This window comes from Benincasa hispida, chromosome 1 (genome assembly GCF_027475165.1).
Source record: "Benincasa hispida cultivar pf3 chromosome 1, pf3_genome.v1.1, whole genome shotgun sequence".
Taxonomy (NCBI): domain Eukaryota; kingdom Viridiplantae; phylum Streptophyta; class Magnoliopsida; order Cucurbitales; family Cucurbitaceae; genus Benincasa; species Benincasa hispida.
The window spans coordinates 42,501,341-42,524,073 of record NC_143478.1 but is presented as its reverse complement, the minus strand read 5'-3'; the positions used below and the strand labels follow the sequence as shown (position 1 = coordinate 42,524,073).

The 22,733-nt window shown below is 31.4% G+C and overlaps 1 protein-coding gene and 1 long non-coding RNA gene across 2 annotated transcripts; both read right to left on the bottom strand.

Annotated features, from left to right (window-relative positions):
• Positions 1-5,680: 5,680 nt before the first annotated feature.
• Positions 5,681-6,004, bottom strand: LOC150038453 (uncharacterized). Its single transcript, XR_016528196.1, has 2 exons — positions 5,956-6,004; positions 5,681-5,825 (listed from the first exon to the last, which is right to left on the bottom strand). It is a non-coding gene; the product is annotated as an uncharacterized LOC150038453 (long non-coding RNA).
• A 10,138-nt stretch (positions 6,005-16,142) lies between these two features.
• LOC120070243 (MLP-like protein 43) lies at positions 16,143-17,335 on the bottom strand. Its single transcript, XM_039022129.2, has 2 exons — positions 17,120-17,335; positions 16,143-16,618 (listed from the first exon to the last, which is right to left on the bottom strand). The coding sequence occupies exons 1-2, from the start codon at positions 17,304-17,306 to the stop codon at positions 16,332-16,334; spliced, it is 474 nt and encodes a 157-aa protein (XP_038878057.1). The 5' UTR covers positions 17,307-17,335; the 3' UTR covers positions 16,143-16,331.
• Positions 17,336-22,733: the final 5,398 nt, after the last annotated feature.

The following is a 22,733-nucleotide window of genomic DNA, read 5'->3' as shown; positions in this document are numbered from 1 at the left end:
CTACCTCTCCATATTTCATACATAGTGCTTGAAGTTCCTAGTCGTAAGACCACTCTGTTATGTATATAAAAATTCGTGTTTAGTACTTCTACCCATAAGTGAATTGGTAGATGCTTTACATGTATCATCATACGAGCCATTTCCTGAAGAGTACTATTTTTATTTTCCATCATTCCATTTTGTTGTGGTGTAATAGAAGCTAAAAATTTATGGTGAATCCCAACAAACTCACAGAACTCAATGAATTAAGAGTTTTCAAACTCCCTACCATGATCACTTTGAAGATGTATCACATTGTAGTTGAAGACAAAGAGCAGAAAAAACATAAAAGGTGTTTGATTTTTCACGAAGAAAATGCACCCAGGTATATCCGAAGAAGTCATCAACAACAGCTAGAGCATATGGTTTTCCTCCCAGGCTCTTAGAGTGCATGGGTCCCATCAGATCCATATGAATAAGTTCCAGAAAACGAGAAGAGCTCAAGTGACTTGATTGCTTGTGAGAAGTATGAGTTTGTTTACCATATAAACAATTTCCACAAATAATTCTAGGAGAGGCTGATAAAGAGGGGAGACCAATTATAACATTAATTGCAAGAGCCTTCTGAATAGTCTTCATGTTTACATGCCCGAGACATTTATGTCATAGGCTTGCTTCATCTTGTTTAGAGATATGAAAAACCTGCGAAGATTGATCATAACTCCATAGATAACAATTATTAGAAGAACGCAAACCTATTATAACGAGAGCTTTTACATAGTCTATGAAAACACATTTGTCTTTGGTAAAGCTCACATTCAGTCCTTGGTCGCACAACTGACTAATACTAATAAGATTGGCAGGAAGTTCTTCAACCTAAAAGGATTGGAATTCCCCACGACGGAAGCAATTAGTTGCATCAATCTCTAAATTTTGTTTATAGAATACACATAATTCAGAGTGATGATAACCATGGAAAAATATAAACCAAAGCATGCTTTCTACAGTTCAAATAGAGAGGAAAGGATTAAGAAATCACATACTCTTGAAGACCAAATCTTCACGTTCCTCCCCAATTCAAGTCATCTTCTCCGGATCTCATGAACTCTACATCCACTAACTCAACTAACAGAAACGAACACCACCAAAGGGATTTCCTCGTTATTCTCAGGGACGAGAACTATGTAGAGGTATGGGCTTGCACTTACTCTTGGCATGAGGGAAGGAGAAGAGAATCAAGAGTTTTTGTTTGCTCTGTGAAATTCATAGTGAGAAAGAGAACCAATGAGAGATACAGAGATAGAGAGAACTTTCTCTCTCTTCCAATTTGTTAGATATGAAAGGGAGAGATAAAGGGGTGAGGGAGTTAAAACTCCCTCCCATTTATTTTTAATAAATTCAAATTAAAAATTTTGAATTTAATATATATATATATATATATTAACCACTTAATATATATTTAATCTATATGTTATATCACATATAATATATAAACTATAGTTTATTATTCTCTAAAATAATCTAAAGTATTATATGTATCACGTTCATATAAATAATAATTCAATTATATTCAAATTATAATGCCTCTCAATAAAATATATAAATTTAATATGGATCAAATTCATATTAATTCTAACATATAGTTTCTATATGAATCATATTCATATAATTAACATTTGAATCATATTCAAACATTTATTTCTCTCATAAAACTATATAACTTTAATATGAATCATATTCACATTAAAAATTTAACATATAGATTTTATATAAATCATGTTCGTATAATTAATATTTGAATCAATATTAAAATATTTATTTCTATCATAAAAATGTATCCACATATATTATATTATATAATATATCAATATACATTATTTAACTATATCTTATACAATCAATTCTCTTTAATTAATTTGAACAATTCAAATCACACCAAAAGTAATTTGATTCCCATCAGTCGTCATCGCGCTAACGAGGATATCTTATGGACCTATAGATTGAAGCTTCAATGATACGCGATTAATTGATTAAACTCTTTTAATCAAATTAATCAACATTCATTAACTGTCGATCATTCCACTAAAGACTGATAGCTGAATCCTTTACACTATAGATATATTTATGTGTCCATTAGATATAACCAATCAATAGTGCATTGACCTTTCACAAATTGCTCGTAATACAGCTAGGTCAAATAACTATTTTACCCTTATAGTTACATCTAACTCCTTAAGTACCACTGATCCCTTTAATGAACAATTAGTTATAGTCCAATTATGACCGAACCCTTCTCGGGCCAGAAAAGGGTGAGGCGCCTCATTGTTCAAGCTTTGGAATTAACCCTTAAGGAAGCAAGCTATCTTCCTACCCTAACTACATGGAAGGAATAAATTCCTTCTTGTATAGTTGTGTTCCCAACTCCCTAATCAAGTGAATCCAAAAAATGGTAGGCTTATTGAGTTGGCGAATCTTGCAATACTCACCCATACAAATCAAAGGATCGCACTCATAGGTAGAAGTTCATAACTCACTCAAGATTAAGGTCAAGTCACCTATGGTCATCTTGATGAAATGTAAGTCTCTTCTATCAATGATGTTATAAAGAGAGACTTAACATTTCGTGGTCTGGTCTTTATACAAACTCTATATGATACCTCCGCTCACATGTCTCCACAAGAATGATCAGGATCAAGTCATTTATAGCACTTTACAATAATTGTAATAACTACAAAGTGGACCATATCAGTAGTGATACTGGGATAAGGCACCCAACCTTATCCATATACTACAAACCATTTAGGTTATCACTTAAACATGATCCACTTGTATGTTTCCACATACATGTTTAAGTTACATTAGATAACCTTGGATCTTAGGTTAATGAATTATTGCATAAGTAATATAAAATCAAACAACCATTGATCCAACTAACATAAAACTACGAAGCTTTAAGGCATACACCCCAACACAACCAACAATACATCTTTCAGTGGAGGAAGACCTGGATAATTTACTTTTCATTTTCCAATAATTTTTCCACAAGCACCATCACCAAAAGTGACCTCTCCAAAACTGGCAGATTTGAGATCGGACAAATAACCCTTTTCACTAGTCATATGCCTAGAGCTTCCACTATCAAAATCAGTCACTTTTAGTAGAGGATCTGAGTGAAGTTAGAACCACATTACATTTGTTCTTACTATTTTTTTCTATCTTCACCTATCTGACTCTTGTCTGTTTTTTTAAAATGCTTACATGAGAAGTAGGGAGCATTTTTGGAATAGATGGGTTTGTAGAGAATCTTCCGTAATTGATAGCAGAAAGGATGTTTGTGCCCCCACCTTTTCACAATAGTGACAAACCCACCTTGATCTAGTTAAGTAATTATCTTTCAATACAACATTGTTGGTAGATGTGCCTATAAAGGTATAAGACTCTGGATCTTTAGCTCTAACAAACTCATTGCTTTCCTTTTAGTCTTGACTAATTATAATGATAACTTCTTCTTTTAGAAAAGCCAAGCCTAGAGTTATCACTAGTAGTTTTTCCTCCCATTATAATTTTTTCTAGAGACTCAATACCAGTCTTCAACATTCTTACATTATTGCGAACAGAGTCCTTTTCAGCTTTAACTTGAGAGAGTTCACGCTTTAAATTTGCAATAGTAGACATAATCTTTGGTTGTCAACTATCAAAGTTTCAATTCTTATCTTCTGCACATCAAGTATTTTCTGATCATCTTGCCATTTGAGAAAAAGAGTATGATAAGAATGGTCGGTAGACTCAAGTCCTGCAGTATCATGATCGATTTTTGCATACATACCATCTTCAGAAATATTACATCATAGCAAGTAAGCAAGTAAAGGCACATAGTAGTTAGTAACCCAGTTTGATGATAAGCACCTATGTCTGAGGGGCAGAGTGCCCAGGAAAGATAATCCACCAATATTAAAGAATTAAATAGTTTACAACGTAGTACTTATTTGTAATACACCAAAAACTATAGTGGCTCATGTAGAGCTTAACTCACATGTCACCTAGGCTCTCCCTAGATGTGGGACTCCCTCTCAATTGAACTTATGCTCCTCTTAAGTATGTTAATATTAGCGTTTGACACTCTGGCACCCAACAATGTGTAAGACTCCTCTCAACTTGATTATCTTCCTTTTGGATCAACAAACTCCCTTTACTGACAAATCTTAGGTCCTCCTAGGATAGAGTAACTCCTTCCCTAAAGCTGATTCTTAGGCTCCTCCTAAGACCGAGACTCTATTCTTTGGTAGCAACTGCTTAGGCTCATCCTAAGACTGTGAAAATCTTTGAAGTGTTGCACTCAACAAATGAAGAACATGCACAACAAAATAGTGAACAAATGAGCAAAAACATGGTGTAGAATAGTTTAGCTGAATTACACAAAATGTCTTGCTCGGTTAAATAAATGCGGAAACCCTAAAAGGTTTGTAAAGCTCACTTTAAATAATCGAATCCAATCAAGGAAATAAGTCTTTATTTGGACTAAAAAGTCGAGCTTCAAAAAAGAAAAAATCGTACTAAATATCAAAGACGAATATTTTCAGATAAGGAAAATATTATGCAAGAAAATATTATGATGTCACAACTAGATGTTTAGACTTTAGTAGAGACATCTGCAGAACCACGACCTTAGAGAAAAATATAAAGCCAACAAACCAAATCTCCAACAAACACAAAAGACATAGAAATTTCTCAGATTCTTCACACGTCTTCTAAACCCTAATATGTTTGTGAAGTTAAAAATCAAACCTTTAACCAAACCAACAACGAAAGGAATCATGAAATACCTCTATTGTATCCAGTGGAATCGAAGTGAACATGTGCAATGCACACTACTACAAAAATAGTGTTTCTTGACGTTTTTAAATGTCAAGAATGATTTTCCTTGGTGTTTTTAACAACGTCAAGGAAGCCAGTGTTAAGAATGTTGATTTTCTTGACATTTTTAAAACATCAAGAAAAGTGACACTTGACATTTAAAAAAGTCAAGAAAAGTGACACTTGACATTTAAAAAACGTCAAGAAACACAAACACTTGACATGTTTGAAATGTCAAGAATATGGGCATTCTTGACAAGGAAAAAAGGTCAAGAAATTTTGTGAATTTGACATTTAAAAAAGGTCAAGAAACACAGATATTTGACATTTTTGAAATGTCAAGAATATGGGCATTCTTGACAAGGAAAAAACGTCAAGAAATTTTGTGAATTTACATTTAAAAAAGTCAAGAAATCTGCTTGTAATTTTTTAGAAAAATCTACAATGTTGACATTTTTACCTATAATTGAACCTATATTTTGATCCAACAACCACATTTGGTATATATATGACATACATTCATCAATCAAATAAACAATATACATGCATTGACAAACTTATATATCAACAAAAAACCACCAATATCTCTATAAAAACTTAATTTCTTTAACATTGTCAATATATACAACCTAAGGAACATAATTCTAACAGTCAACTCATATGGACACTTCCAAAACAATATAAGGAACATAATTCTAACAATCAACCCAATATGAACAGTTTCAAAAAATACATTTCCAAAACTTCTATCAACAAAATCATCCATCTACCCACACATATACCAATTCAAAACTACCCCCCCCCCCCGCATATTTGAATAATACGAAAAGATATTTACACCTATATGGATATGAAGTAAATAAAAAAATTGATTAGCCAAAACAAACGCATCCAAAATGTCCAACCACGATCACATGTAGCAACTTAAAAATTTAGCTAACTCTATGCACCTCATCTAACTCGATTTGTGAGTACGGTTTCCTTGTATCAATCTATAAACATAAAAGCCAAATATTATAATGGATTCTATTTTTCTCTATGCTATTTGAAATGTCGAAATAACGATAACATACTAAATAAGAGATGACAATGCTTCTTTTGGTCACAATATCCCTCATATACCTCATGACGTAGTATCCACATTTGGTGATCCCAACTTGTAGAGGACACTGCAGAGAAAAAACCAGTAAATAAGAATGAAGTAATCCTTATGCACTAGATGTGTACTTAACATGATGAATAAGTAGTCATTGTTAATTTATACTTGCCTTTAGCTCCATAAGGTTTGCTTCCGACTTTTTTTTAATATTCTTTTGAGATTGAAATATCGCAATTGCCCTATTTGTCAAGAAATAACCACAAGTTATTCTAAAATAATGTACAGCTTAAAACAAACACTACAAACGAAAAAGGTTAACTTGCATGTCAGTTATATATCGTATATCTACCCGTGATGTTGTCCTTATTGAGTTAGTAGTACATAGTATCATCGTATGCATTTATAGCAAGTAGTGTCCAATGACCACTAGTTAAGACAAATGTGTTTTTAACTCACCCAGGATTAAAAGTAGCAAGAACTAACGTGTTTTAATTCACTCCATCCATATCTGACTTATAAATTATACAATTTGACTAATATAGACAACTTAGTGTATTTTTTGCACCCTTCGTATAATGGTTTTTCAGCATCATTAAGCAACTTCTCAAATCCATTTGGATCTCTTGAGCAACTTCAACCATTTCTTTTAAACTTCCAACATCGGTCTCTTCCTACATATTGGTGTCAAACTTAGAAGATTCTCCACAAAATGATAAGTTAGGAAGTTTTTTCCGATGCCAAAACCAAATTTTATAACTTTCATCAATCCCATTGACATGTAAATGATCTCTAATATCCTTGCTCCTATGTTTTTCACAATTCCTATATTTCAAACAAGGACAACGAATATAGGAGTTATTTGTATTAGAAAATCTAAATTTTATGAAGTTTTCCATACCTAATTCATAATCTTTGGATAATCTACTCTTGTACATCCATGATTGTAAATCTAGTAAGAAAAGATGATAAACAATGATTAACTTCATAAAATAAGTTGTGAAAAACAAACAAGTTTCCAATACATATAACTTTGTCATTTATAGTTCTACAACATTCCAACATCAAGAAAGTAAGACAAATCAGATAACCTCAAGGCAAATAAGAGAACAAAAACAAACACATCTAAAAAAATTGAATTCAAGGTGTAATCGAACCTCAAAAAATTGAACCCAAGATGTGAATGTGCTCTAATATGCTAAACATATATTAATTTCAATAACTAAAAATTGAACCCAAGTTTGGCAAAGCATTACTTAGTTCATAAAGCCCTAACAAATTAGACACATTGTTATATCTAACTTTGGCAAGCATTTACTTAAAGAAAAGTTGCAAGTTCTTGCAAGTTCTCTAAAACTGAAGCCCTAACTCTGGTAAAGTGGCAATCCCAACTGTGGCAAGTTCTCTAAAATTCAATCTCATTCAAGAACAATATGAAACAAGAGTTTATTATGCGATTCAAGAATATACATGAGAGAATAAACCCTAACTTTGAAAGTTCAAACCTCAAACCAAGAAAATCAAGCCTTAACTTTGAATGTTCATGCCTCAAACCAAGAAAATCAAATCCTAACTTTGAAATTTCATGCCTCAAACCAAGAAAATCAAGCTCTAACTTTGAAACTTCATGCCTCAAACCAAGAAAAATGAAACCCTAACTTTGAAACTTCATGCCCCAAACCAAGAAAATCAAAAATCAAGATTAAGCCTAATCTAAACAAGAAAATCAAAATTAAGCCTAATCAAACCAAGAAAATCAAGACTTAAATCCAATCTAAACAAGAAAATCAAGATTAAGCCCTAACTTTGAAAGTTCATGCATCAAATCTACTCACCTCAATGAAGAATCTCTTCAAGATTGATGGAATAACAAAGATCCATCAATTCTAAATTCTAAATCACTTCCATGTTTTTTACAAATATATATATAAAATACACAAAACTCTCACATCCATATATCCTTAAATATTATTAGACATTACTGATCGAAGCGAGAGTAACTCAACTGATATATATTATACATTAACTACCTAGTTCAAATATTTACACATCATATTATACTTTAAAAAAAAAAAAGACACAACATAACTACAAATACAATTAATTATTTTAGGGTTTTAGTTATTTGACAAATAAGCATCAAAGCATTTGGACATGCTGACAAACATATCTAAGTGGCTATCTGGAGCAGGCACATTTTCATTTGCCCTTTGAAACTCAATAGTCCATTTTGCATGGATATCTCCTTTTTTTACTACCCCTCTAATCATAAAAGCTTCAACTTTTACTTTAAACACTTTGTATTGCATTAACACATCTCCTTCAACAGCTTCATAAATTATGTATTTCTTCACATCATCCACAGCTCTCATTTTTATTTTTGCTGCTAATAATTCATTTTCTGTTTGTTCATAAGTTAATTAAAGAAAATAGAAACATCAATTTATATGCATACACTTTCAAGGTTGTATCATGAACTAATAATTGTTTCAATTTAAATCTCGAATTTTCTTATATAACCGTTTTTCTAGATTTTGTTTCATCAATATCATGTGAAACTTTTGATTTGAGTCAATTAAGTTCTAAATTTTCATATGTGAATCTACTAAGATCTTTCATCATGATTATTTTTTAAAATCATTCATGTAGTGATTCTTAAAGACGTGTAGACTTCTTCAAATTCCAATCTTACAAAATGGTCGTTAGAGTAAATACAATAGATGATTCTAAATGGAAAAATCGAACTAAAGGATCCAAATTGATGTATTTATAAAAATTTAGGAGTTTAGTTGATTCAATCATAAATTTCATAATGTTTTTCTAAACGAGACGTAATAAAGGATGTAAATCGATATACTTACAAAAATTCGAAGCGAGAGAAACCTCATCCCTCTCTTTTCTTTTTTCGCCCCATGTCACCACACGGAAGGGACACGGGGACGTAAAAAATGGGATCTTATCAACTTGTTCCGACCTAGGATAATAAGCTCATGAGCTTAGTCTTACTTCATCGTTGAGAAATGAAAGAAGACTTTCATCTCCAAGTTGAACTCAGACATAGACCATTTCATACAACTTTTAAAATTTAGGGATATGAATTGATATTTTTTTAAAAAAATAATGTTCTTTTTCTTTTTTAGCAAAAGATAATTAAAACTCATGTACGAAGAGCATGTAAATAATTAATGTTCATCAAAATCTTGTCTCGTTTGATACCGATTTTTATTTTTATTTTTTCCTATTATATAATGTTCAGTTTAAGATCAATAATATTTATGGTCAATGACTCAATATAAACATAAATTAATTAGCATAAAGTTATGTTTCAAAGTATGAAATTTGAGGTTGGATTCTCTATTCATATATTTTGAAAATAGATCAATACATATATTTTTAACAAATTTTGAAATTTATGTCAAAGTTTTAGAATTAGGTAATGCTTTTATTAAGACTCTGCTTAATCAACAACGATTTAGTTTGTAATTTTTTATTTTAAAGAAATTCGATTTGTTTTCTCCCATATTTTCTTCGCAACGTTTTTAGTTTCGAAAATCTTGTTTTATTTTTGAATTTGACTGACAATTTAAAACTTTCTTTAAGAAAACGTGAAACCATTCTAAAGAACTAGTGAGTACAACAATCATAAATTAAAAGAACGGATAAAATTAACAACGAAATAATTATCAAATGGAGTTTTAGTTTCTTAATTTTGACTACAATTTCAAAGTGATTGAAAAAGAAAAATTTAAAAAGTAATATAAAAAAAACCAAAAAACCAAAAAACAATATCAAACTTATTTACAAATATAACAAAATAGCACTGTAGTGATAGACCACGATATACATCTATCGTAGTCTATCGGCATCCATCAGTATCAGTGATAGATGTCTATCACGATCTATTATTAATACACAATGACATTTTGCCATATTTGAAATACTTTTTAGCAGTTTCATTATTTAAAACAATTATCTAATTACTATCTAGATGTTATTGATTGAGAATAATTACATGATCAAGTATATATCACTTGATAAATTTTAGAAATTTTGATGGAGGTCATCACTACTCAACCATAGTTATACTTTTGTGTATCAATGGTAAATCAAATCAAGTATATGATTGTTTGTACTTAGTTTGATAAGGTATGTATTAGATTGTTACTTCTCTTTTCCAAATTCCTCCTCCTAGGGCTTTTTTCTTTTCATTTTTTTTTTTTTTAAAAAATTTAGTTTTGCAACTGTCTTGAATAATTAGTAACTAGCAAGAATCGAAATTGTTTTGTTTTTAGAACTTAAAAAAATAAAATAGACGTGTTAAAATTTCAATGACTAGTTTATACTAGGGATTTAAACCTAACACAAATATAAGATAAAAAAAAAAAGTAATATCAAATAATGAGATAACTCACCAAGATAGTATTTCAAGTGTATAACACTGTCAACAGAGAAATTTTCTCCTTCCACAAGCTGACAACTCTTGAAATGCTGAGGAAACATATGAAACAATTCCCCTACATGGTTCTTCTTGAAGAAGCCATAGAACTTCTCAGCAGAAGATTCTAGCTTAAACTTCACCCAAACACTTTCAATTTGGCTCATTTTAATTTCCTTTGATGTGATAAACACTATAGGCTAAGTTGAGGATTTATAGTGAACTTGGGTCAATATCATAGTTAATTATTTGAAACACCACTAAAAAAAATGGCTATAAATTTTAATCATTGTTTTTTTCACTTTTGTGCTGTTCATGGTGCACACTTTCCCCCCCACTAACTGTATTTTAAAACTATTTTTTTAGGGTTGTTATCTGTTGCAGATAATCTTGTTTGTTTCTTGAGAGTCCACTTTGGCTTAATTCACTAAAAAGGGACTTCATTGGGCAACCTTTTTTGTATTTCATTTCTTATTAAAAAATATGTGTCTTCTGTTTCTTGGGCTTTCTATCCTCTTATGAAAGATAAGAATATGTTGGATATAAAAAGTTTTAGTGTATTGAATTTGTACCCTAGGAGTTGATATTCTATCATGTAGTACCATTCACAAAAATCAGTCCATTTGTTAGTGCATTTTCAATAAAATGTCTCTTTATATGTATGAAATATAGATGTTTATAACTTTTTCTCTTTGTATGATCTATATCATTTATTTAAAGTTATTAGTATCACTCAGAGTATAAATTGTGATTTACCTTGAAAGGGTTTAAACATTATCTGTGTAGCATCTTACTTGTCTTGGCCGCTAAAGGACTTAATTGTTTGTTGGATTTTTGAAAAATATTTTTTTAAAAAGTAGTTATCATATATAAAAAAGATTCAAAGAATTAACGATGAGATCGAAATACTATAGAACAAGTATACGGTTTGGGGTCTAATTGAATTTTCTGTTTTTGTAATTTTAAAATTATAGGAAATTTCGAAAAGGGGAAAAAATGGTTTTCAAAAACAGGTTTTCATTCCTAAAATATGTGCATTTTCTATAAGGGGGAGTTTGACGCATGATAAAAGCAGAGAGTTGAGTTAAATTGAGTTGGTAATTATTATCTGAAGAGTTAAATTGTCTGTGTTTGATGTACAGAATTGAATTGATTTAGTATTGTCTGTGTTTGGATGCGGAGTTGAGTTGAGTTGAGTTAGGATATCTACTATTGTTTTTGTAAATGAAATTGATTTTGTCTTTTTTTTCTTTTTTGCTATGGTTGATTTTAATTTTGAACTATGCATATATTTTTCTAACTTTTCTAAGATAAAAAAAAATCTAATTTTTTCCATTCTCAAAGCATAACAAATTCTCTACAACATATTTATATACAAAATACAAAATTTTGAATTCAATTTTTTAAACACGAAAAAATAATTGATTATTCCATTAAAAAATCCAACTTAATCATTAATTACCGTAAAAATTAAAAAAAAAAAAATTGAAAGGATTAGTGACATCAAATGAAACTATTGACATTGTTTTAGATAGAAGGGATGACATTTAAATGTTAATCTTAAAAAAACTAAAATCTTACAATTTAAATCATAAAATCAACTATTAGATCGTCTTTTTTGACCAATTTGTGGAATATGGATTTACCTTTTTCTAAAACCGGTGAAATAATTTTAGAAATTTTGATGTCTATTTTTTCCACTATTATGTTGCATCAGTGTACAAACTATCTTTAAAAAAAAAAAAAAAACTTGAGTTATAATTTTAAATTCTACTATTTCATTAGAATTATGTAATATTTGAAAATATTAAATGATTGGTTGTTTAAAATATATAGTTGAACTTTTGTTTAGTGAAACAATAATAGGACGTCGTATGTAATATTTTTTAGATCTAAGAAAAAAATGAAATAGAAGAAGAATAATTAAATCTAAAAGAATGGCCATAGAAAGAAAATAAATAACGAGAAATGAGGAGTTGAGAAAGGAAAGGGAAAATAAAATCCATACAAGCGAGATAGAGAAGAAAAGGAGAAAATGAGAAAGACAAATCAAACAGTGAAAGAAGAGAGAAGATGAGAGAAGGGGAATAAATGTGAAGAGAGCATGAGAAAGAGAAATGAAAAAGTAATTGAGGGAGTTGGGAGAGTAATGAAAACGCATGGGAAAATGGGTGCGAGTGAGAGTGATAAAATGGTGGGTAATTAAACTCACCATTTTATTTTTATCGGTGGTCGTCAAAGTTGGGGCACACAAAGGTGATAGGCAGAGTAAGTCGCCGAAGTTACTTGTGCGAAGGTAGTCGTTGGAGTTAGTCGCTAGAGTCGTCGATGGAAGTTGGTGGACCTGAAGTTCTTCGTCGAAATTTGTCGTACAAATGTGGAAGTTAGAGTTTTTTTGTACCAAGGTGGTTGTCGGAATTGGTTGCCACAGTGTCGTCGGAGGTGGTTGTCGGAACTCGGAGTTGGTCGTCATAGATGGGCATCCGAAGGGGGTCATCGGAGTATGTCGCTAGAGTGTGGCAGCAATAATCACCAACGGAGATTGATGGGTGGAATCATTAAAAACATTGGAGGGAGAGAGAATTGGGGAGAGTTGGGTTATCAAATATTGAATTGATAAAAAATACCAACTCAACCCAACTCTTCTTGATTGTCAAATACCCCTAAATGGTAAAAAGACTGACTAAAACTCACAAAAATACTCTTATAGTCCAGCTGGTTGAACATTTGCTTGTTTTCTGCACACTCATCCTACATAAATTATAATTTATGTATATTCAACCCGTTGGACTATAATCTAAATATATTCTATAAAGATCATGTGGTCTTCATGATTTTTCAACGTGGGATCCTCAACAATAAACAATATCTGTTCGATCAGTAAATTTTTGTATTTTGTGTTATCTATTTTCTACCAATGATTTCAAAAATCAAGCTTAGTTTCTCCTTTCAAAATGATTGATACACCTGGAAGTGAAACAAAAGTACCAACATTAAAAGATATTACAAACATACAATTACAAAATAATTATTCTAATAAAATTTTACATACAATATCTAACCAGGTTGAAAAATTAGAATCTAAACTTGAACTCCAACATTATCCTATCAAACCTCAACCTCAACCTGTTGATAAAACAAAACCTTTATTCAACACCTTTGAAATCTCAAATAAAGATTTAAAACTAATTTTTTTCAAGCAAAGAATCAAACAATATTCTAGATAAAATTAACCTTCAATTACAAAATTTAAGCTTAAATCCATCTAACTTCTAAACATTTAAATACATCAATATCCAAAGTTAACATCATAAATGAATATTCCAATGAAATTATTTCTGATGTCATAAATTGGAAGATAAATTTCAAAATCTTACTCTTAGAAAAATAACAAATTCAGACATTCAAAAGGCAAAACCATTGACCTAGACCATTTTTTCGGACATGTAATTTGAAGAAAGATATCAATTAACCCATGCTCAATTATACTAGTAATGGCATCTATGAATGGAATGTAGGTGGCATGACACAACATCAAATCCTAAATTTGATGCATGAGATGAACTTAGCAACTACAACATATAAAGTACACCGAAATATTGATCACCAGATTACCCAAATGCCAATCTTCAGATTCATTGGAAATTTGAAAGGATGATGGGATAACTGTGTATCCCAAATAGACAAAACAAAAATCTTAACTGCTGTTAAAGTTGAGCAGAGTCATGCAGGATTAAATCAAACACAAGATGTCGTTGCAACCCTAATTTACACTATAACTAAAATTTTTATAAGAGAACCCCTCCAATTTCAAAAAAGAAGTTTTGAAATTCTTTCTAACCTTATCTATCCAAAACATCAAGATTTTATATGGTATAAGGTCATTTTCTTAAACAAAGTCTTCACTCAAATAAGTTACAATAATCAATACTGGAAAGAAAAATTCCTCTTAGGATTGCGAAAATTATTTACCAAAAAGATACGTCAAATAATTAGATAAACCTATCAAGAGACAATTCATTTTGGTAATTTAACTTATAGAGAATTAATCAACTTTATTAATAATGAATGATTAGCTTTATGTACCACCTTAAACTAATAGTAAAAATGATTAGCTTCATTCCAAGTCATCCACAGAAAAAGTTGTTTATTCTTGTTGATACCTACTCAAATTGAAATCTCTTATAACAGAAACAAAAACGATCTCAATAGGATTACTTTTTCAAAAGTTATAATTCTTTATATTCTAACTCCAACCAAGTGGAACCAAAGTATTTATATCGAAAAAAGGATTTTCCTATTAATTTCTTCCATAAACTTATTCATGCATAGATTATCAAGATATTTGGTGCAATATGTTTTGGTGAAACAATTTTAATCATTCTTGGTTCATAATGTTTGACAAAACATGTACTCAAAATTTTCCATTATGGTTTAATGATTGATGGAATATATTTTGCCTTAATGAGGCTATTCTACCATACCATTTTTTTTTTATAGTTTTAAATACTTTTCAAACAATATTTTCTCAAATTCTTTTGATTTAACTCTACTTTTTCAAATTATTTTCATCTGGCAATAATCTTTTATTGGACTTACTCAATCACGGGGTCAAATGGAATCTATAGAGTCAAGTGATATAGGACAAATTCAACACAGTTGTTGCTTCAAAAAATGTGATGGAGAAATGGTTCTCTATTTAAAAAAACCAAGAATTTCATACTCAACAATCAAGACTAATGGCCGCAATGGCGCAAATATCAAATGAAGAAGAACTCAATGTTATCCTTCAATAAATCTCATGTCAATCCACTATCAGTCAAGAGAAAAGTACATCCTATATTCAAGAAGAAGATCAAGACGAATTTGTAAATTTTATGTACCATAACTACATTCAGACTCAATCCATCGATCCAAATCAGTAGATGATAAAATTTTCAAAGTTGCAAATGAAGACAAAGTTATCAAAATGTTGCACGGATGTCATTTAAGGTTTTAGGTGTTAAAAATGTTGTATAGGTGTCATATAAGGTTTTTAGATGTTGTCTTCCTACCCATCCTATGAAGAATAATGTGGCATGTTTTGCGTAATAAATATTTCCTAAATCTATATAAAGGAGGTTTAGTAGATAGCTTGGGCAAAGGTTTTTAGTGAGTTTTTTTGTATGAGTTTCTTTTGAGTTTCTTTTGAATACTTTCTATTATGAAAAGAAAGAATTTGTACTTGTGAAATTCCAATAAAAATTCTTATTTTCTCTAATTTCTTCCTCTTTGAATCGCCGTTTTCATCTTCAAGTTTTGATTTCATTTAAGTATTTTTCAATTTTGATTTCCAACATTTTCCACCATCAAAATAAAATAATTATTTGTTTATCTATTTATTTTATTAATTTCCACATAATCATTGTTTTAATTTCCAACAAATAATATAATATAATTTTAATTTTTCACACTTACACCAATTTTCTCATACCATCATTCACATTACACTGTTCATTTCCACACACCAACCACCTGTCACCCATGCATCACCACCAGATCTCCTACATTGCCACCTATATATATATATAGTAGTTTTCACAAATTTGTTTTTATTTTTGTATAAGAATGTTCCTTGAAATTGAATTTTTTAAAAGCTATTTTCTTAATGAGGATTTTTTATTGGCTTAGAATTAAATATAAAAGATACTTCCTAAAACATCTTAATTGTATCATCAAATTTTGCGTACTTGAAGTAGTGATCCATTAGCCAATTGAACATGGCACACATTTGAGAGCTTTTGATATACACAGACACATAGATTTTCAATTACCAATATTACAATATATCACATACATTATTTCCCCAAATTAAACCATAACATACATAAAACACATTACACATTACACATTCATTTTCTTATTTATGAACAAACCAAGTAGAAAAGCCTCCAAACTTTAGGTCATACTTTGAGTGTTTTAGGGGTTTTAGTTCTTGGAAAAATAAGCATCAACACCTTTGGAAATGTTGACAAACATTTCCAAGTAGTTTTCTGGTGAAGGCACATATTCATTTGCCTTTACAAAATCAACAGTCCATTTTGCAAAGCTTCCTCCAACTTTATTGCTTAAGCCTCCGTTAACAGCTTCAAGTTTTACAATAAATACTTTGTAATGCTTTAGCACATCTCCTTCAACAGCTTCATAAATTATGCATTTCTTCACATCATCCACCACTCTTAGCTTTATCTTTGCTGTTAATAATTGATGACTTCCTGTATGTTCATGTTCATGAATTAACCAAATATGAAATCAACATGTGTATAACTAATGTTGTGCAAAGTTTGACCCTCTTTATATGGATTTAATTTTTTGTTTTTTTACCTTTAAAGTTAAGTTTATAAACACTGTTTTTTCATCATTACATGTGAGTCTAAAAAAAATTAAATTTAAGTTAAAAGTTCAGAAATATAGTATAATTCAATTGGTTAAGACATATATCTTCTATCAAGAGATCAAAGGTTAAAATCTCCCTACCGAAATTGTTATTGATCAAGTTAAAAAGAATAATAAAGTCAATGTTTCAACCTAGTCCCTCGACTTTAAAATGTTTTGTAACTTCAACAGTTTTTAGAAAAGAAATTAATACTTCATTGATAGTTGGAAGATTAAAATGGCTATTCTTTAAAGTTCAAATTGGAGCAAACGAAAGGGATTTAAACCTAATATATACAAATATTAGAAGAAGAAAAGAGTAAACAAATCATCACACTCACCAAGGTGGTATTTCAACTGTACAATAGTGTCAGCAGAGAAATTTTCACCTTCCACATACTGAAAGTTCTTGAACTGCTCAGGAAACATATTGACCAAATCCCCCATATGGTTCCTGAAGAAGCCATAGAACTTCTCAATGGAAGATTTGAGCTGAACCTTTACCCAGATGCTATCATTTTGGCTCATTTTCTTTTTTGTGATAAAATTGTATAGGCTAAGAGAAGGATTTTATAGTGAAATTGGATGACTATTTTTGGAATGGTTTGAACTACCACTCAATAATTTGGTTAAATTTTATAAATTTTTTAACACTTTTGTGGCAGCACAGGTCATGGATATGAACACTTTTTTCCCACTAACTGGATTTTCAAATAAGTTTTTAGAGTTGTGTATTTGTTGCATATCAGCAAGATGAGTAAAATAATATTTGTTTATATTTGTTGATTTCAATTTCAGTTCAATCCACTTAACAATACCTTATTGGGAAGCCTTTTAGCTTATCATTTTTTGAAAAAGCATAACAAAAAATATATTTGATCATTTTTCTTGTTATGCTGGTTTAATTCTGATTATTGGTTCTTGAAAATTTAATACTATATTTTACTATTTTTGTCCTCAACATTGGAAACCTCTATTTTGGTTAATATAAACTTATGTATCCATTTTGATCCATATATTACTATCAAAGTGCCTAGTTTTAACTATAGATAATAATTAAATTTTAAATAATAATTACACTTTAGTGTAACCCCCGAGTTCAAAATAGATACATGAATGAATTCATGAATTCACATCCAAATGAAAAGGATCTCGAGAATATGAAAGAATTGATAACTACGACCTATATGATCAAGGCACACCTTACTTTTGCATGACTCAATCTTATAGGAATGTTCAAAGTTAAGTGTGTTTGACTTGAAGCAATCCTATATTGAGTGTTCACTTGAAAATGTTCCTAAGAATTGAGCATATGAGTGAGGACAAATATGGTGAAAGAATCCATGTGTTGATTTGTGGAGATAACTTTCACTCCTAGAAATAGTTCAAGACAAGTAAAGATGATGTTGTCAAGTCACAAGAGAATGTCTAGGACTACTAGGTGTTGAATCTTGGATTTAGGGTGTTACATTAAGTCCTTATCTATTCCCCTTGTTTTTAATAAAGGGGTTTCATAGCTTCCACGTATGTATATATTGATATTTTGACAAAGGAATATGTATTGAAGTCACATAAATTTGGTTCAAGGAATTGAATAAGAAAATATGAAAAGAAAAAAATGAAGCATGAACCCAAATGATTATTTTCTTAGAATAGTTGCATAAGTGACAATTAGGCCTAAAATAATAATATATATAGCATAAGGATAAAAAAAATTACAAATATAGAAAAAAAAAAAAATAGACCCATATATTGGAAAGATTAAAAAGCCCAATCCATATTCTTGTTCAGACCACTAGACAATAACCTAGAAAATTCTTCTTTGGGCGCATCTTCGTCTTATTTTTATTAATCAGAAGCTATTACTGAGACTATCATGAAAACTTCTATTGACGGTTATCACTTTATTGATGCACTACACGGATTTTAGACTTTAATGTCGGTTGGAAAAAGTGAAAGTGAATGTATAATGTCAATTTTTTTTTAAAAAAAAGCAAACCGACATTAAAGATATGCTACAATATCGGTTTAAAACCGACATTAAAGATCCACCCCAAATTTTTTAAATAAAATATAAATATGTGATATTAAAATCAAACAAACCCTAGCCCCTTTCATCTCTTTCTCTTTCTCCTTCCTCTTTCTCTTCCTCTCCCCTTTCTCTATTGTCTCTCCCCCTTCTCCACCGTCCCTCCCCGTGGTGCAATGGTAACTTCTCAATGGCGACTTCTTCGCCTCTATCTTCTTCCCCTCTCCCTTGTAGCCGCTGACCACGTTTAATAAATATGAAAAAGTTCCACTATGGAAAAAATTCTACCTCTATTATTGATCTTTACGATTGATATAAATATGTCTTCAAACAATTATACTGTTGAAATAAATTATGGAAACTAATATGATTGTCGACCAGTAAATAGAGCATTATTAGGTATTGTTCACCGCCGACTACACAGCAAAACTCATAAGTTGCGATGCAGACGGCTGGCAACTTGTCTTTGCGCATTAGACCCACGCATTCACGCGCATTTCCTTGCTCTATGATCAACGGCAGAGTTACCTATGACGTGATCACCAACTTCGAACAAGTTTCATGGCACCATTTCTTCTCCATCTGATACTCCAACGTGGGTGAAGATTGCTTACAGAGTTGATGTTTGCAGGAAACTAAGAAAGTGATGATAACTCTATATTTTGAATTTGAAATCAGTGGTATTTATAAGAGTATACTAGCTGGCCGTTACAAATGATAGTTATAAACAAACAAAAATCTAAAGTATTTAAGTCAAAGCTTCTTCAAATTCTCCACCTTGACTCCAATGCCTTGCAATCTTCATGATTCTAATCGGTTTGACTACTCTGTGTCCGAAAGCTCAAAACCAACTTGTTCTAAACATTAAACAATTTAAGCTTTGAAACAGGTTTTGTTAATATATCAGCTGCATTATCAGAAGTATGGACTTTTAAAATTTCTATCTCCCCTGTCTCAATTTTTTCTCTAATGAAATGATATTTGATATCAATGTGCTTTGTTCTGGTATGGAATTTTGGATTTCGGGACAAATGGATAGCAATTTGGTTATCACAGTAGAGTTTCACTACTGTTTGATCTATTCCACAGTCTTTCAACAGTCCCTTAAGCCACAAAGCCTCTTTGATTGCTTCAGTTAGAGCCATATATTCAGCTTCAGTTATAGATAAGACTATAATAGGCTGTAGTGAGGCTTTCCAGCTGATTAGATTAGAACCGAAAAGGAAAAGGTAACCTGTTAAGGACCTCATTTTGTCCAAATCACCAGCATAGTCAGCATCAACATACCATAAAGCTCTAATTTTGTTTAAGCTAACATTTGATAGACTAACTTAGAGTTTTTAGACCAAACTAGATACCTTAGGATCAATTTAGTAGCCTCTCAGTGTCTCTTACTAGGATTTGACATATATCTACTAACTAAGCTAGTTGAATATGAGAGATCAGGTCTAATAGAAATCATTAAATACATTAGGCTTCCAACAGCTTGACTATAGGGTATGACAACCATCTGTTTTTTGTTTTCTTGGTCAGCATCCTTAGGAGAGTTAGCTGAGGAAAGCTTAAAGTGCTGGGCAATGGGTAAACTCACAGGTTTGGCATCATCCATGTTGAACCATTTAGGGATCTTCTCACAATAATTAGATTGACTGATTCTTAGAATAGACTCCTCTTTGTTCCTATGGATCTCTATTCCTAGGACCTTGTTTGCTTCTCCTATGTCCATCCCATCAAACTCGTTTTCTATGAGGTTTTTAACATGGGTTAGATCTTCTTTGGACCTACCTGCCAGCAACATGTCATCTACATATATGAGTAGGTAAACTTTGTCTTTGTAAGAACCTATGTTTACATAAGCATATATAACAAATGAACTTCTTTTGAACCCAATGCTAGAAATATAGTCATTGAATCTCTTATACCAGTATCTAGGTGATTGTTTTAATCCATATATAGACTTATTGAGAAAGCAAAAGAGATTTTCTTTTCCTTTAACTTCAAATCCTTTAGGTTGTGTCACATAGATTATCTCCTCTAGATGTCTATGAAGAAAGGTAGTTTTAACATCTAGTTGATACAATTCTAGATTATTTTAAGCAACTAAGGATAGAAGAAATCTTATGGAAGTTTGTTTTACAATAGGAGAGAAAATCTCAGCATAATCTATTCCTTCCCTTTAAGTGAACCCCTTTGCTACTAATCTAGCTTTAAACCTAGGCTTTTGATCACATGATACTCCTTCTTTAAGTTTAAAATTCCATTTAGAAGCAACAAATTTATACCCTTTTGGTAGAGGAACAAAGGACCAAGTGTTATTCACCTCAATCTAATCCCTTGCATTAGCATAACTTGTTGCTTCCTCAAAGGTAGTTAGTTCTTGGCTAGTAAGAGCTACTACAACATTTAAAACCAGATTCATATAATTCATTTCAGTATATCTAACTGGAGGTGTGATAGTTCTTCTTTGTCTATCTCTACCTAAGACATATTGGCTTAAATCAGGTTGCTCACATGCTCTCTCCTTATGTTCCTTTACATCTTCCTTGGTTTCTTCTGTGATACTAGGTTGGCTAGTCTCATTTGGCTACTCAGATGGTAACTCCATCTCAAATCCGGTGTTGGATGACCCTCTTTTATCCTTTACCTCTTTTTCCTTTTTCATAAATATATGCTCTTCTCTAAAGGTGATGTCTCTACTTACTAAGAACTTCCTCTCAATAGGATGCCATATTTTGAACTCATTGACACCCTCTGTAAAGCCTATAGACATATATTTGACTGCTCTAGCCTTTAACTTTCCTTATTTTGGTGTATAAACCCTATACATCCAAAGACCATGAGGTTATCTAGGTTAAGAGGACGATTAGTCCACTTTTCTTCAAGGGTAAGTAAATCAAAAGATGTGTAAGGGTACCTACTTAAGGTGTACATGGTATAGGATGCAACTTTTTCCCAAAAACTTTCCCTTAAGATAGAATCAGAGAGCAAACACTTAACCCTTTCCATTATGGTTTTATTTAACCTCTCAGCAACCTCATTTTGTTAAGGTGTATACTTCACTGTTCTATGCCTAGTTATACCATTCTCACTACAAAATTTATCAAAGTGTTCATTGCAAAGTTCAAGCTCATTATCGGTTCTAAAGTATTTTAACTTTTAGATGCTTAATTTTCTATCATGGCTTTCCATTCTTTAAACTTTCCAAATACTTGGTCCTTAGTTTTATGAAAGTATATCTAGCTTTTCCTAGAAAAATCATCTATAAAGGTTAAAAAATACCTTCAGCCACTAAGGTTTAGTGTAGAAGATGGTCCCCATAGGTCAGAATCGACATAGTCCAAAGCTCCTTTGGTGGTGTGCTAAGATTTTGTGAAGCTTTGCCAGGTTGCTTTACCTAAAACAATGCTCACAAAAGGAAAGGTGCTCACTGATACCTTTAGGTAGAATTCCTTGCTTGGGCAGAGCTTGCATCCCTTTCTCACTAATGTGGGAGAGTCTTTTGTGCTACAAGTCAGCCTCTATTAAGCTTATTGTTGAAGCTGTGTAGGCATTTGTCATCATCTCTACTCTTCTCACAATGTAAAGGTCATTGACCTTCTCACCAATCAACACAACTTTGGAATCCTTGATCACTTCAAGAACTCCAACTTTTTCTCTGCATTCACACCCAATGGAGTCCAACATGCCCAGAGATATCAAGTTTCTCTTGAGCAAAGGTACATGTCTAACATTTCTTAGAAGCTTGATTGATCCATTCTTCAGCTTCAAGGACACTGAACCAACCCCCTTTATCTTCCAAGTTTCATTATTGCCTATGTACACTAATTCTACATCTATTTCCTCATAAGTATTAAACCAGTGTCTGAAAGATGTCATGTGATAGGTACATCCGGAGTCTAGCACCCAATCATACTTCCCAAGAGGAT